At 44.3% G+C, this 15,924-nt stretch overlaps 1 protein-coding gene across 4 annotated transcripts in view; it reads right to left on the reverse strand.

Moving 5' to 3' along the window:
- The window catches only part of CLEC16A (C-type lectin domain containing 16A), a 219,727-nt gene that overhangs the window by 142,542 nt on the left and 61,261 nt on the right, over window positions 1–15,924 (reverse strand). For all 4 annotated transcript variants that reach the window (XM_081089518.1, XM_081089517.1, XM_081089516.1 and 1 more), the window contains exons 11-12: window positions 4,788–4,917; window positions 868–968 (exon numbers count right to left, since the gene is read on the reverse strand). In XM_081089518.1, the coding sequence (XP_080945644.1) occupies window positions 868–968; window positions 4,788–4,917 (231 nt within the window). The remainder of the gene's footprint in view (window positions 1–867; window positions 969–4,787; window positions 4,918–15,924) is intronic.

The following is a 15,924-nucleotide window of genomic DNA, read 5'->3' on the forward strand; positions in this document are numbered from 1 at the left end:
AAAAAACACAGGGCAATTCTATAGGGAGGTGAAATGATGTGCTGATGCACGTTATGTTGAGTGCTTTTTAAATGTCTCTAGCCATAGGCTTAGTAAAACCCGCCTCCACTTACTTCCCAATAAGCTCAAGAAAAACCTACTAAAACATCCCTTGATGCAAAGTCTCCTCTATGCCAAGCCCAGTCGTGGCAGGAGCCAGAGGAATATCCTTGATTTCTTCTTGGAAGTGGTTCCAATGTGGATGTTTCAGAACTTGCTCTGTCAAGCCAGATGGGGCACTCACCAGGCTGTTACCAGGGAGGAAGTGAATGAATGAACCCTAATCAAATCAGTCAGCTCTGCGGGAGTCTGATCCTGACCACTCAGCCTCAACAGGGGAAGAGGGAGAACCACACCTTTCTTCAGAAAGGAAACCTACACTTCCACACAATCCACCTAGAGTCTATTTTAGCTCAGAACCCAGAATGAGAACATCAACTATTATAAATAGCAAAACCAAGATTACACTTTGACTAATTTCAGTTCTGATGCTAGGAAAGAAGTCGGACACTAAGGCAGATGTAAAGCAAGGGGTCAAAAGAAAACCACGGTGTGAATACAGTGTCTGGGTCAGACAGTCACACCTGAATCATCCCCGCCGCACCCCCCACCCCCCTGCCCCGCCACCCATATTGCAAAAGTAACCAATGCCTGTGGCTTTAGTCTGTAGAAAACACCGGAGAAATTCTAACAAGGTTGAAGAGAAATTTTGAGGGAGTCCATCAAAACCACGAAGGGAATTAATTCCTCAAGAAAAGCAGCTTTTCTCCTTCCCTCCAGACAGCAGAGGCAGGGATGGCAGAAAGGCAGGGAGGTGAGTGGGCTTACCTTTGTTGTGAGACATGGCGTAGAGGAGGCAGAGCACGAAGAGCGCGTGGTAATCATCGTCTGGGCTATCCAGGGCATGGTACACCATGTCCAGGAAGGGCCTGGAAAAGAGGAGGGACACTCATGAGCTTCGTGGCACACACGGACGAACACTTCTCCTCTCCCACCTGCTAGTCTTTGCCTCTTATAGCTCTGCCACCAGCATGCAGGGAGCCCACCACGTGCCCAGGCCAGGACCAGGCACTGAGGACACAAGACAAATGAGAGACAGGCTCTGTCCTGAGGTAGAGGGGAAAGAGACTATCTCCAGGGGAAAGAGACTGAGGAACAGACCACTTAATTACTCTGCAATCGTTCACCAGCTGTCCCAGACACTGGCGATAAACGATACAAAGTCCTTGCTCTGAGCACTTCCATGCCAGGATGCAGAGACAGAGCAGACAGACCACATCATCACTTCAAAGAGTGACAGAATGAAGAAAACCGGGCAATGTGACAGACTAACAATACCAGACAAGGCACCAAGTCAGAACAATTTCAGAATGTGGGTCTTGGGCTCAAATTCTGATTCTGCCTCTTCTTAGCTGCACACCCTTGGGTAAGTTACCTAAAACGTCTCCATTTCCCCACCTGTAAGATAGGGATTAAACTCATACAAGGTTATTATGAGGAGTCAAGTGAAATGAGACTGAAAGGCATTTAACATAGGGCCAGGTACACAGTGGAAAGTGCTGGTACATGGGACTTGCAGTTTGATTTCTACTTTGAATACTTCAAGGGCATTTCTCCATGATCTCACTTCAGCAGGTCCTGGCCCAGCAATTTCTTGGACTGACTTTCCCTGACTGGTGAGAATCGATGAGGTCTCCCACCTCTGATGCTTTGTGGGTAAGATCTATGGAGTGGCTGCAAATATCACAAACCGCACACCCTGAATGCTGCCCTTCCAGGTGAGGGCCTGGCTGGGAAAGACTCAACACAAGAGTAATATAATATGCACAGTTCTGGCCCTGAGGCCAGAGGCTCTGATGCCGTGACCGTCTGCGGCTGCCCCTCTGGGTGCCAGGCTTAAGCCCGGAGAGCAAAGCGCCTCAATGAGTGACCAAAGGCACACTTGACCTCTGGAAGGACACACAGCTACTGTCAACACCAGTTGTCTCGGGGGGAGTGAAATTGTGGCAGAGAAGTACCACATAACCTGTTTTACTTTTCTGAATTTTGAATGCCATAAATGCACACTGAAAAATGCAAAAGGGAAAGTAGTGAAAATGTACCTGTCATACATTTCAAACCAACATGGGCACACAGAAATGAAAGGAAGAACCTTAAAGGGGATGTTTATGTTTGGGCTGTTTCCCGTGAGTCCCAGATTGAGCATCACCTTTCAGATGCGTGAATAGTTTTGCAACGTGTGCATTTGGGTTTCTGTAAGTCCAGCAATAGCACTTTCAAATTAAAAGTGGGATAAAGTAGAAAATGCTTTCTTATAAACAAGCTGCTTGGAGTTTGGATTGTATTTTCATTTGGGAATAATGTGAATAACCAAATGTCCAGGAGCAGAGAGAGGGCTGGGTAGATGTATCATCTCTTATGAAATGAAGTATTATAAAGCCATTAGTTTTTAATTTATTAAGAGTACAACAAGTGAAAAAGAGTCTGGGGTTTGATTAGACAGAAAAAAGGAAGAAGAAAATTACAAATATGGCATGGTATAAGTTATTGGGGGGAAGGAGGAAAGAATTCCCACAGAATCGGCATTGAAAAAAAACTGGCAGGAAATAACCAAAATGTTAATAACAGCTGCCTTTCAATGCTGGCATCACAGAAATCTTTTTTTTCCTTCTTTACACATTTCAAGACTTTTTATTTGTTTTTTTATTTTAAAGAAAATGTTTTGAATGGCTTTTAGTTTCTCGGCATATATCTAACCCTGAATGCAGATATAGCCCATATGCAGGAACAGTTACGCTTTGTATTATGCTGTTTCTTCAGATAAGTGGACCAATGTCAAGATCCAATTCATGTCAAGAACAAACTGTCCCCCTCCCTCACCCTCAGCGCCCCCCCCGCCCCCCCCCCCCCCCCCCCCCTTGCTCAGTGCCGGGAACTGGGAGGACAGAAGTCCTTGGCGGCGTTTCTGACAATCAACAACTCAATACCTTTTCAGAGAGAAGATAAGACAACTCCCACCTGGGCCACTCTCTCCTTGGCATTCAGTCTCAGGACAGAATTCCCGGGGCCACAGCCCATCTCGGCACCAGGATTAGCTTCCTTTATAAATCATGTGGTGGAAGATGCCAGTTAAAGTCACCAAATGTTAAGGAACAATCTCAATCAACCCTAAGAAAATCCCTTTCTTCACTAAAATTCAGGGGGGGAAAGAAGTGTTAACCCCAAAATTCAAACTTAACATTTTGGTCTGTTCACCTTTTTTTTTTAAGACAACACATAGATCTTTTTCTTCCTTTAGCAAAGCTATAGTTTTACCATACTATGTAAAATACTAGTATGTGCTCTGTTTCCATTTATTGAATCCTAAGAAACTGAAAACATAATGACAGTATTCACTTAAAAGCAAGAGCCAATAATCTATTAAGCAGATGCACCTTCATTTGCTTGAGCATCCCCCACTTCTAGTCATTTGTGGTTTTTCCAATTATTCATAGTCTATCTAATGCTGTGCCAAGCATCTGAAGGTTGCTTCCCCTTTCTTTCTGTGTTTAGAATGATTTCCTTAATTTTCAGAGTTTCAGGAGTTACATTTTTTGCTGCCAAGCAAAATCAAAAAGGTCTTTGTAAGTTACAACAACCAATAGCCCACACTGCACTCCAGTGTGTTCTATTTAACCAAAACTAAAAATGGCTCCCTTGTGCATCTGATAAAAATTAATCCTGTTAAGTAACTGAAACATCTGCCAAGCAAAGAGATAAGTAAGACATGGAGGGAAAAAAGTGTGCTTCAACTCTTCACGTCCAGTAGGATTAATACATAGGGTGGGGGTTTGTGTGAATTTCAACCACCCTACCCTCAGGGTTCAGGAATGATTTCCTTGTAGGCTGACAGAGGAACCATGCTGCTGTGCATTTATTAACACTAAAGCAGGATTAGGAGGTTATTACAGGGGTCTGTGCATATGGCGCCCTCCTAACAGTTCACTGAACACCCTGGGAGCATTCTACCCAAGTCTATTCCAAAAGGGGTGGTGCTATAGCAAGGTTCCAGGAAATGTGGCATCTCGAAAGTTTAAGAGCATGTAGCTGTGGCAGGCCATCACTGAAATAAACCATCAGGCACCAAGTCAAAGGTGGACAGCAGCATTTAATCATCCTGGCAGAGTCATGAGGGCAGGCCCTATGGATAGCATGTGTGTGGCAGAGAATGAATGAGACAGAGAGACCCAAACACTGCTCCCAGGGTCTTCCAGGAATGGCCATACAAGGTTACAGGCCCTCCCATACCCTTTAAAGCAGGGCCCAGCATTGTAGTGCTTGAGGGTGGGGAAGGTGGTGGCATCATGTCCTGCTCATTCTCTTTCCAAGGGGTGAGTGTGCTAGAGCAGCGGTTGCCAACCAGTGGTGGTTCGCGAGGTCCGAAAGGTTGGCGACCGCTGTGCTAGAGTGCCAGCTCCGTCCCCATGCCTCTCGAGAAGAGCTGACTCTCTTGGTGACCAAGGAGGGAAGTAGAGGGAAAGGCAGGAAGCAAGGTGGCTTGGTTGAGAAGCAGATGAGACCATTTGGGTGGTAGGAAGAGGCCCAGGGTTATCCTTAGGGGGCACCCCAGCCAAGGCACCCACCCTCACTGCTGAGCCCATCTCCTCATCCCAGAGACTGAGCAGTACCTCACCTGCCAGGCTGGCTTGTGGGCAGCCCTCCCCAGCATCAGCACGAGCGTACCCCACCTGCCAGGCTGGGCCTCCCACCTGTTCCACTGCACACTCTCCAAGCCCGTGGCGGCGCTCTTCTCCTCATCTGTGGTGTTCTGCTCCTGCATGGAGGTGCTGGCCGCCAACTCCGGGAGCTTGCTGCGCTCCATGATCACCATCTCTATCTCTGGAAGCAAGTACAGAGACTGGGATGAGCCCAGATAGCTTCCCAGACCTACTTTATAGACTTACTCATGGTTGAGACAAAGCCCCAGAAACTGTTCCTAACACATCAAGCAAATATTCAACAGTGATGAAAGGCGCACCAGCAACATGCTGGGGGAAATATAAGACAAAGGCCAGAACCTCTCTTTCCTTTCATCTGGGCATCACCAAGAAACAGGGCCCTGATTTTGACTGGAAAGAACTGCGATTTTATTTATCTCAAGGGTTTTTTTTTTTTAAATAGTAATTTATTTTATTTTTATTGATACCATACTTCCTTCCCCAAAGAGCTGAGGCAGCAAGGAAACATGTGGTTAACAAAACATAACCAAATTCCCTGAAAACACTCTGAAACTGTTTATACGTTAGAAAAACCTTTGATGTGACTGAAGCCTTTTGTTTTCCCTTTCTATTTACAACTTCTGGGCGCAGAGAGAGGTTAGGAACCATGTTTTATTTTTCCCAATTAAAGAAGAGCAATTTGTAGCAACTGACTTAAGCATGGGGCACATTTTATTTTTCAGAAAGAGGTATGAACCAATGAAGGAAAACATTTTGCATTAGAGATGGATGGTTGTTGCGCTGTGAGGTGTCCTGTTAAGAGTTCTTTGACACACAGGTATAGACCTTCAAATAGTTCTTGGAACCCAGACTTCAGTTCATTTCCCCCATCTTTGGGAGACAAAATGGGGGTGGGGAATATGATTAAAAGGTAAACCTGTGTTTCTGTTTCCAGAAAGATGGGAGCACACCGGGTTTTAACATGACCTCTGCCATCGTCATTCCCTGGACCCACAGGAGCCGCCTCTTGGCCACTCCTCTTTTCTTGCTTGCCTAGTTTACACAGACCCAAGTGATTTTAAGTGGAAATGAGCTCATGTCACCCTTCTGCTCAAAACTCCGCACTGCCTTCACTTCACATTCAGCATGAAATCCAAATGCCTCCATGGCGTCAAGGGCTTGCACGGCCTGGCACCCGTCCACCTCTGACCTCACCTCCTGGCCCTCTCCACCCAGCACCACTCCAGCTGTGCTAAGCTTTTCTTACTCTTCGTAGACTGGCCCAAGCGTGTTTCTGCCCCAGGATCTTTACCTGGCTGTTTACTCTGCCTAGGATGCTCTCACCCAGGTTTCCCTACCCAGGCACGACTCAATCCCACCACATCAGGCTCAGATGTCACCACCTCAGAGACCTCTCAGAGACCATCTGCAGCTGTTTTTCCTTTACCTCTTCAAATGATTAATTAAACTGCATCCCTCAGAATTCAGATTTCCCTAGTTTTCTCCTAATACCCTTTTCTGTTCCAGGATCCCATCTAGGATACCATGTTACATCATGTCTCCTTAGGCTCCTCTTGGCCGTGACAGTTTCTCAGACTTTCCTTGCTTCCGATGACCTTATGGTTTGAGGAGAGAACTGGGCAGGTACTTTGCAGAACATCTCTCAATCTGGGTTTGCCTGATGCTTTTCTGATAATTAGACTGGGGTTAGGAGTTTCTGGGAGGAAGACCGCCGAGGGGAAGTGCCCTTCTCATCACATCATATCAGAGGTACAGGGTATCAACATGACTCAGGACTGCTGATGTGATCTGCATCACTTGGCCAAGCGTGTGCTGCTCAGGTTTCTCCACTGGAAAGGTACTTTTCTCCCCCTTTCATTCCATAATCTTTGAAAGGAAGCATGAAGCACAGCCCACACGTAAGAAGTGGGGAGTTATATTCCTTCTCCTTGAGGGGGGGAGTAGCTACACAAATTATTTGAAATTCTTCTGGATAGATTTGTCCCCTCACCCCTTATCTTGATTTTACTTATAGCATTTATAACTCTTTGGATTTTTTTAAATTAAATCTTTATTGTTCAGATTACAGTTGTTCCTTTTTTTCCCCATAGCTCCCCTCCACCTGGTTCCCACCCTACCCTCTGCCCTTACCCCCCTCCCCCCGCACTGTCCTCTTCCATAGGAGTACGATTTCTGTCCAGCCTCTTCCTGCACCCCACACCCCTTTCCCCCCAAGAATTGTCAGTCCACTCCCTTTCTAAGCCCGATTCTATTATATTCACCAATTTATTCTGTTCATCAGATTTTTTTTCATTTGATTTTTAGATTCACTTGTTGATAGATATGTACTTGTCGTTCATAATTTTTATCTTTACCTTTTTCCTCTTCTTCCTCTTCTTAAAGAATACCTTTCAGCATTTCATATAATACTGGCTTGGTGGTGATGAACTCCTTTAGTTTTTTCTTATCTGTGAAGCTCTTTATCTGACCTTCAATTCTGAATGAGAGCTTTACTGGATAAAGTAATCTTGGTTGTAGGTTCTTGGTATTCATCACTTTGAATATTTCTTGCCACTCCCTTCTGGCCTGCATAGTTTCTGTTGAGAAATCAGCTGACAGTCGTATGGGTACTCCCTTGTAGGTAACTGACTGTTTTTCTCTTGCTGCTTTTAAGATTCTTTGTCTTTTGCTCTAGGCATATAAATTATGATGTGTCTTGGTGTGGTCCTCTTCAGATTCCTTTTGTTTGGGGTTCTCTGTGCTTCCTGGACTTGTAAGTAAGTCTATTTCTTTCACCAGGTAGGGGAAGTTTTGTCACTATTTCTTCAAATAGGTTTTCAATATCTTGCTCTCTCTTCTTCTGGCACCTCTATAATTCGGATGTTGGTTTGCTTGAAGTTGTCCCAGAGGCTCCTTACACTATCTTTATATTTTTGGATTCTTTTTGCTTTCTGCTTTTCCGATTGGGTGTTTTTTACTTCTTCGTATTTCAAATCATTGACTTGATTCTTGGCATCCTCTAGTCTGCTGTTGGATCTCTGTATAATATTCTTTATTTCAGTCAGTGTATGCTTAATTTCTAGTTGGTCCTTTTTCATATCCTCAAGGGTCTCACTAGATTTATTGAAGTTCTCACTAAATTTATCAGCAGTTTCTAGAAAATTCTTGAAAAACCTTATAAGTGTGGTTTTGAATTCTATATCCTGTAGTTTGCTTTCCTCCATTTCTGTCATTTGCGACCTGTTTCTTTGTCTCCACATTTTGGCTGCTTCCCTGTGTTGATAGGGTGGCTTTCTGTGCTAGGTGTCCTATAGGGCCCAGTGGCTCAGCCTCCCCAATTACCTGAGGTGGACACTCTTGGTGCATCCCTTTGCGGGCTTTGTGCACAGCCTTGTTGTAGTTAAGCCTTGATTGTAGTTGGTATCACTGGGAGGAATTGACCTCCAGGCCAATTGGCTGTGAGAATCAGCTGTGTCTGCAGTGGGAAAACTTCTGTGCTGGAGACGCCCTTCTGGGGCAAGACTTGCTTCAGTGGGGCTTTGGTGCTCATTGAGTCTTCCCCCTGAGAGTGTCCCTTATGGATCTGAGGAGTTGTAATCTGGATCGTCCCACACTGACCACTGGGTACACTGGCACTTGGATCTCTAAGGAGGTGCTAATTTAGCCTCTGCCTGAGGCTACCCAGCAGGAGCTATGGAGAGATCTGCAGATTCCTTTTCTTTGTTTGGGATTTGGAGGTGCCCAGATGAGGCCCAGCTGTGAAGCAATGCAAGCTGCTGTGGGGCCTTGGGTCTTCTTTTGGAAGTTCTGGGTCTCTCTGACCCAGCTTCAGTTTGTTAGGTAATTTTAGATTGCAAAGGGCCAGGTCATTCATATGCAAATGCCTCTGTGCACAGCTTGGGTGGGGCAGGGTCTCAGGGAATCAACAGGGCGGAGCAAGCAGCTATGGCTGATCCTCAGCCCTGCCCTAAAAGGCCCCGGGTCTCAGTGTCCCGCAGTAATTGCTGCAAGCACCTCTGAGAGAAAGCCACCCTCAAGTTCCACCCGCTGCCAGACAGTCCAGGTTCTCCCCATATGAGTCTGGGTCCCCAGAGACTCGCCTGGAACTGGAGTTCAGAGTAGTCAGGAGCTTCAGACTCCCTCCCCATTGAAAAAGACAACCTTGTCCTCAGTTGCCAGCCCTTTCTGCGTGCACCTCCGTATCTCTGCACTTTACTTTCGTACCTCCTCTGAGTCTCAGTGTGATTTTCTCTTTCCTTCTAGTTCTAGAATTTCCACTCAGCCAGCCTTCCTGTGGTTCTGGATGATGTCCATTTTGTCTTTTAGTTGTATTTTTGAAGTGGTTGTGCGAGGCAGCAATTTCAGGTGTTTACCTATGCCGCCATCTTGGTTTCTCCAACTCCCTGGATTTTATACTTTCTATTTATTGGTTTGTTATTACCTGCCTGCTTCCCTCTACTATAATGTGGGTTTCATCAGAGTGGCTGCCTTAGCTGCCTTGCTCCCCACTACTTCTCCAGTGTCTAGCCCAGGGCCTGGCACATGGCAGGTGCTCAATAGAGATCCCTGGAATGAACAAAGGAATGACTACTCTAGCCCCATGTGGGAGGTTCTGGCAGCTGCAACATATATTGGGGTGATCCACAGCCTCACCACCCTTTTGGGACTCTCAGGAATGACTGTTTGTGACTATTCTGTGGTGTGAAGGAGTGCACCCCTCACTGGTCCACATGGGCCCAGACCCTGGCAGGGGACGGGAGGCCTTGCTTTCACTAGCCCCTACTCCGACACTGTGGTCTGGAGTCAGATGCCACTGACTGGAGTCTCCCACAGGGCTGTCCCCCAGGACACAGGTGGGGGCTGACATGATTTTTAAGTGGTATATGGACAAATGTTTTCTTTGCATAGTTGTGCATTTATTTTAATGGGCATTAGAAGAAAATCCCAACTGCACAGAAAATGTGTTCTTTTGGGGGTGTTACTGCTTAGGATGAGGCTAAATTTAAGAAAAAAACAAGTGAGTGGATTCAGAGAACTACTGAGTAAACAGTAGTGCAAGTAGCACATGGATGCAGCAATGAGCAGGAGGTGGTGCCGACTGCTGACTGAGAACCATCAATCTTTCCTGTCCTTGCACCTTCACCTCCACCAACCTCCTTCAGATGCCCCCCAGCTACCACTGTCTTCTCCACAGTGGGGTACAAATACCTCGATGGGTATGCAAGATGATTCAATGGGTAGTACCTCTTCTAATTATTCTCATCTTTTAAAAAACCCATTTTGTTGCTTTTATAATGTACATAACATTAGCACAATAACATCAAATGTATAATTTGGGAGATGCATGAGTAAATTATGTATTTACAGTGGAACCTCGATTCTCGAATTTAATTTGTTCCAGAAGGCAGTTTGAGAAGCAATTTGTTCGAAAACCGATCATGTAAATTCAATAATGTAAATTGAATTAATCCATTCCAAACCCACAAATGATTCCCTGTTTTAACCTTTTTTATATACAGGACACATCTAATGTACTGCTTAATCTATAAACACTTCTTTTCTTAAATTTATTGAACCACCCCTTACTAGCCTTAAACGAATCACTTTCAGCACTTGTTCCAGGGATGTCTTTAAGGAGGTGGTATGCAACATCTTTGCTTTTTCGTGCATCTTTGCCTCTGAAATGCTATCACTGGTTAGCTGCTTTTCGTTTATCTAAATCAGTGATGGCGAACCTTTTGAGCTTGGCGTCCCAGCATTTTGAAAAACCCTAACTTAACTCTGGTGCTGTGTCACATATAGAATTTTTTTGATATTTGCAACCATAGTAAAACAAAGATTTATATTTTTGATATTTGTTTTATATATTTAAATGCCATTTAACAAAGAAAAATCAACCAAAAAAAATGAGTTCACGTGTCACCTCTGACACATGTGTCATAGGTTCGCCATCACTGATCTCAATCAACAACAATTTTTCTACCTCTTCAATAGTGATTGTTGTTTTGTGAGCACTTTCACACCCTTAGCAACATTAGCAATCTTGATGGCCTCATTATGTTTGAAAATTGTGCTAATTGTCAACTTCCCAGCAACAAAAACATTCTCTCCTTTGTTGCCTGAGAGACAAGTTTTGTGGTGATGAGGTATCAGCATCAAAGGGTTGTCAGGTGGAAAACTGAAGTTTCGTTCCACAACAGAGACATTTTTTCCATGAACAACTTGGTGGAGAACTGAAGTTTGACTCTGTTTGTTTGTTTGTGTTTACTAATAGGGTGTGCCAGCAAAGACATCTGAATACTACCAAGGTAGCCTATAGCACCAGCCTTCCACTCTGGTTTCTGTCCTGTCTCCTGCCCTACCGCAAGCTCCCCTTCCTCCCAGCCTGGCTGTCCTGGCAGGAACTCAGCTCCAAGGACCCTCCAAGCTATGGGGCCAAGCCCTAGCGCCTGGGCCTGAAGAATAAACCTGCTGTGATGTGGTTGGTCCTTTTCAGTTTCTAATCTCCTCCCGGGACACTATCAGAATTCTGGAGCAGAGGAGAGAGGGGTTAAAGATAAGCCAGTCCGGTGCTCATCGAACTTTGTTAAGCAGCTGGATACTGATTTCGGACACTTTCCTGTGGTACACCACCCCGTAAGCTGATGAGAGCACAGCTGCTCCAGGTAGTAGGTGGTGGGTCCCAAATGACTCTGAGCCACAGGTTCCTTCAAGTGGTGCACAGAGCCCCCTAAAGCTGCTGTGTGGAATTCTGAAAACCACTGGTTTGGTCCTGGATACTGTATTTGAGGAAATGGAAACCCAGAAGAGCAGTGACTCTTAATACAGCTAAAAGTAAGAGTGAAAGCCAGGACTGCTCCTCCTCCTCACCTCCTATGACACATCCTGGTACAGGACCAGGCCCACAAGGGCCTCTCCACATAGAACGAGGTGTCCAAACCTCGGCTGGGTCACCCTGGTTCTCACAGCTGCACCGCTATCCCTCCCATATACTCCTGACCCAGCCAGCATAGTTGTGGAGTGAGCTGTTAACTTAGATTAATTTTCTAGATGAATATAGAACACTTCTTCCAATGCCAAAAGAGTGTTTCCCCAGTGTCTTTTAAACAATTTTATCCAAACAACTTTTAAAATTAGTGTATGCAAAAGGCTACATGGGCATGCAAGGGTCTCCCCAGATTCTTACTGCTATAAAATAAATTCTATAGCCATCTTTAAAATAGGATTTGACTTTTCCTGGTGATTCAGGGTCAATGTGAACCCCTCTTAATGCCACACCAGGACATCTGGCATGGTTCTGCTTAGCCTCCTGTCCCCCCTCCCCCGCCCCTGCATTGACATCATGCCTCCCAGGGTGTGCATGCCATGCTACCAACCGTCACTGGGAAAAACAGATCAGTGGGCTCATGTGAACTCAGATTTCCACTAACAGTCACTAAAAACTCAGGCTCTGATGACAAATTCCCAGGGGGCTCCATCTGAGCCTCTGTTATGAAACCATGAGCCCTCACCCAAACCAGGTTTCTTTGTTGGAGTCTGAAGGAACTGCAACAATAACCTGGCCCTGTTCTGTTCACACTTCAGTCATCTGCCTGCCTTTGCAATTTTCCATGTCTCTGTTTTGCCTGTACTATTTGCTATTTATTTAATCACTTTGTTTGAACTCACTTTGTTTACTTATACACATTTAAGAAATTTTTATGAATAAAAAAAACTTTTTAAAGAAACTTTAAAAAAAAGGAAATTAAATAACTATTCTACCCTTCAACAATCCCACTTGTAGGAATTTATCTGGAAGATACACCTCCAGCAATAAGAAAATGCACACCCACAAGGGTATTCACGGCAGTATTATCTGTAATTGCAAAATATTGGAAACTACCTAAATGTCCAAGCATAAGGACTGGCTGAATAAATGATGGTGCACGCCCACAGTGCAGCTGTAGAAAGAAATGAGGAAGAACTCCGTGAGCTGATACGGAGTGAGTTCTGGAGATACTGCTCACTGAAGAGATCAAAGTGCCACTCTGTGTGTAAGAAAGAAGGGAAAACATACATATACACACTTCTTTTTACAAAAAGAAACACAGGAAAGATATTCCAGAAAACAATCAAGTTGCTTATATACAAGAGGTGGGGGAAATAAATGAAAGGAATATGGGAGGGAGGGACACATCTTTAAACATACCTTTTGACATAGTTTTGAGTTTGTTAATATTCCATATATCTAAAAAAAATTAAATCAATGTGAAGAGAAAACCCTAAACAGAAAAAAATTTGAAATGCCCACATTTATTTCAAATGAATATCACACCTCCCTGAAGGGGGAAAGAAAGGAATGAAGGATAGACTAATCCAAGTAGCTTATAAACATAATACTTAACTCTATAAACACAATACTTAATTCTGAAAAGTTTTTAGATGTGTTTAGAGGATTGAGAATAAGATCTATTGATCTTGTAAATGTTGTTGGGAGCCAGAATTCTCACTATGGAGGTAGAGATACAAATCTGAAATGGAGGAAGGCAGGAAACAGCCTGCTGGGAATTGATCAGAACTGGAGGTATTGGTATGAACTTATGATCTCTAAAATATGTATATGTGCACAAAATGAATAAATGTGTATTTTTTGCATATACATGCATATATTTTCTAGCTCTGTCCCTTAAAAGGGCCAAAAAGCCAGACAACCCTGCAGAAATGAGCACATCTAGTAACCAGATCTTGGCTTCTAATTACCATTGCCCATTGAGAGGAACCAGAGCTTTTCAGAGAAATGCCTAATTCCAGGGATGGGCAGAGCAGACACAAGATGAACCTGAATACCTTGTTATGCCAGAAAGTATAAGGAGTGTTTGAAAAAATGATGGGGGCTTATCACAAGGACAGAGCAGCCAGCTTGAAAGGATTCCTAATGGCTAAATCTGGGACAATTAAAGGATCAAATTAATTAAATATAGTAATGAAATATAAACCATTACAAAACTGAAATCCATGAAGCCATGCCAAGAATAGAGAAATAAATAAGTAAATGGAGAGAAAGGAGGAAGCCTGTTTACAGTGGAATTGTGAGGGCTGACTTTTAAACATGGAGAGTGCTGGTGTTGGAAAGACAACAGTTTGCTCGCATTCTGGTAAAGGCTGAATCAGGCAAGAATCATCAATGAATGCCAAGTCTAAGGGGGAATTTTAATGAGGCACAGGATATCTACATAATCAGAGGGTCTCCCCAAAGATTGCTGATTAGTTGCAAAGAAAAAATAAAGTAACTACATGGTGGAGAAACTGGGCAATACCTTAAGCAGGTGACCAAAATTAACATCACCCATGAGGAACAGAAGGACATCCAGATTTGACACCCCGAGAAAGACATGACGTCACCTATGCCATATTCCAATCAAGGATGCATAACCTCAATCTAATCACAGAGAAACATCAAAGACAGAATGAGGAACACTTTATTAAAACAAAGGAGGGGGAGGTTCTGTACTCTTCAAAATGGTCAATGTTGTAAAAGAGAAAAAAAGGTTGTGGAAATGTTCCAGAGTAGAGGAGGCTAAAGAGACACAATGATGGAAGACACGACCTGATTCTAGACTGAATTCTGTACTAGAGGAAGGAAATAGGCTACAAAGGACATTATTAATGAGCCAGTGGATAGACTGGAACATGGACAGCAGAAAACTAGTATGAAGCTGGCAACTGTACTGTGGCCATGAAAGAGCAAATCCTATTCTTAGCAAATGCACACCAAGGGATTTAGAAGGGAAGGGGCAGGATGAAAATGTTTGTGAGCGAGTGTGTGTGTGTGTAGAGAGAGACAGAAAACGCAAATAAGAAAGCAAATGGGTTATATTATATGTTGAAAGGTGAAACTGGGTAAAGGGTAAATGGGAGTTCTTTATCCTATTTTTAGCTTTTTATAAATCTGCAATACTATTGTAAGCATAAAACCAATAAAAACAGAATGCAACTGTGAAAGTAATATACACGAAGAATAAATAAAAAGGTACCCAGGCTGCCATGGCTGGTATTCCTCAGTGGTTACAGCAACGGCTCACACAACAAAAGGTCGAGGGTTCGATTCCCAGTCAAGGGCACATAACTGGTTTGCAAGTTTGATCCCTAGACCTGGCCAGGACGCATGCAGGAGGCAACCAATCAGTATGTCTCACCTCTCTCTCTCTTCCTCCTTTCCTCCCTTCCTCCCTTTCACTTTCTCTGAGGATCAATGGGGGGAAAGTATCCTCGACTGAGGATTAACAACAACAAAAAAAAGGTACCCAGGTACCCAGGTACCCAGGCTGGTTGTGCGCATGGGAAAGGAGAGATTCAGGAATGGGAGAGAGGTGTGAAAGACACGGCATTGAAAACCTCAGGATCCCCTGGAGCTAATCACGTAACAAGAATCCTCTCACCACAGTCTTTAAGGCCCACTCTGTCCCACCTAAAAAGATCTCCATACCCCACAGTTGGGACAATGCAAACCTAACATAATCTCTGCATTTTAATGAAGGGGAAACTGAGGCACAGAGGAATTTTTTCTTCTTCTTTTTTTAGGTGACGGGCCTCTACCCCCACTCCCAGCTGTTGTGTAAATGAGCACCTGTGTGGTATTTGTTTCTGGGCCAGGCACCATGGCGCATAATCTTGAAGGCTCTAGCAATCCATTACACTACTAGAGTCTTGAGCCTCTGGGAGTGGAGGAACATGCTGGAGGCTGTGATGCTGGGAGATGAAACCCAAATCTCCAGCTCCTCTGGCTTCAGCAGGCTCTGCCCAGGCCCTCCTCAGCCTCTAACATTTCTACAATATCATTCCCCCCAAAGCCTCCAGAGTAGAAGAGGATTTGCACACCCATGCCTGTAATAAGAAAAAATTGAAAACTCCTATCTCCGGTTTGCAAAGAAAACAACCCAATGTCCATCGGATGGATAAGCAAAATGTGGTCTATCCCAAAAAACAGACTATCGTTCAATCTTAAATAGGAAGGAAATCCTGCCACTTATTACAATCTGGATGAACCTCGAGGACATTATGCTGAGTGAAAGAAGACAGTCACAAAAGGAGAAATACTATATAATTCCCTTTATGAGGAACCTCGGGCAGTCAAATTCAGTCAGAGAGACAGAAAGTGAAACAGTGGCTGCCAAGGGCTGGGGGGAGGGAGAATGGGAGTTGTTTAATG

This window comes from Myotis nattereri (genome assembly GCF_964212035.1).
Source record: "Myotis nattereri genome assembly, chromosome: 4".
NCBI lineage: Eukaryota > Metazoa > Chordata > Mammalia > Chiroptera > Vespertilionidae > Myotis > Myotis nattereri.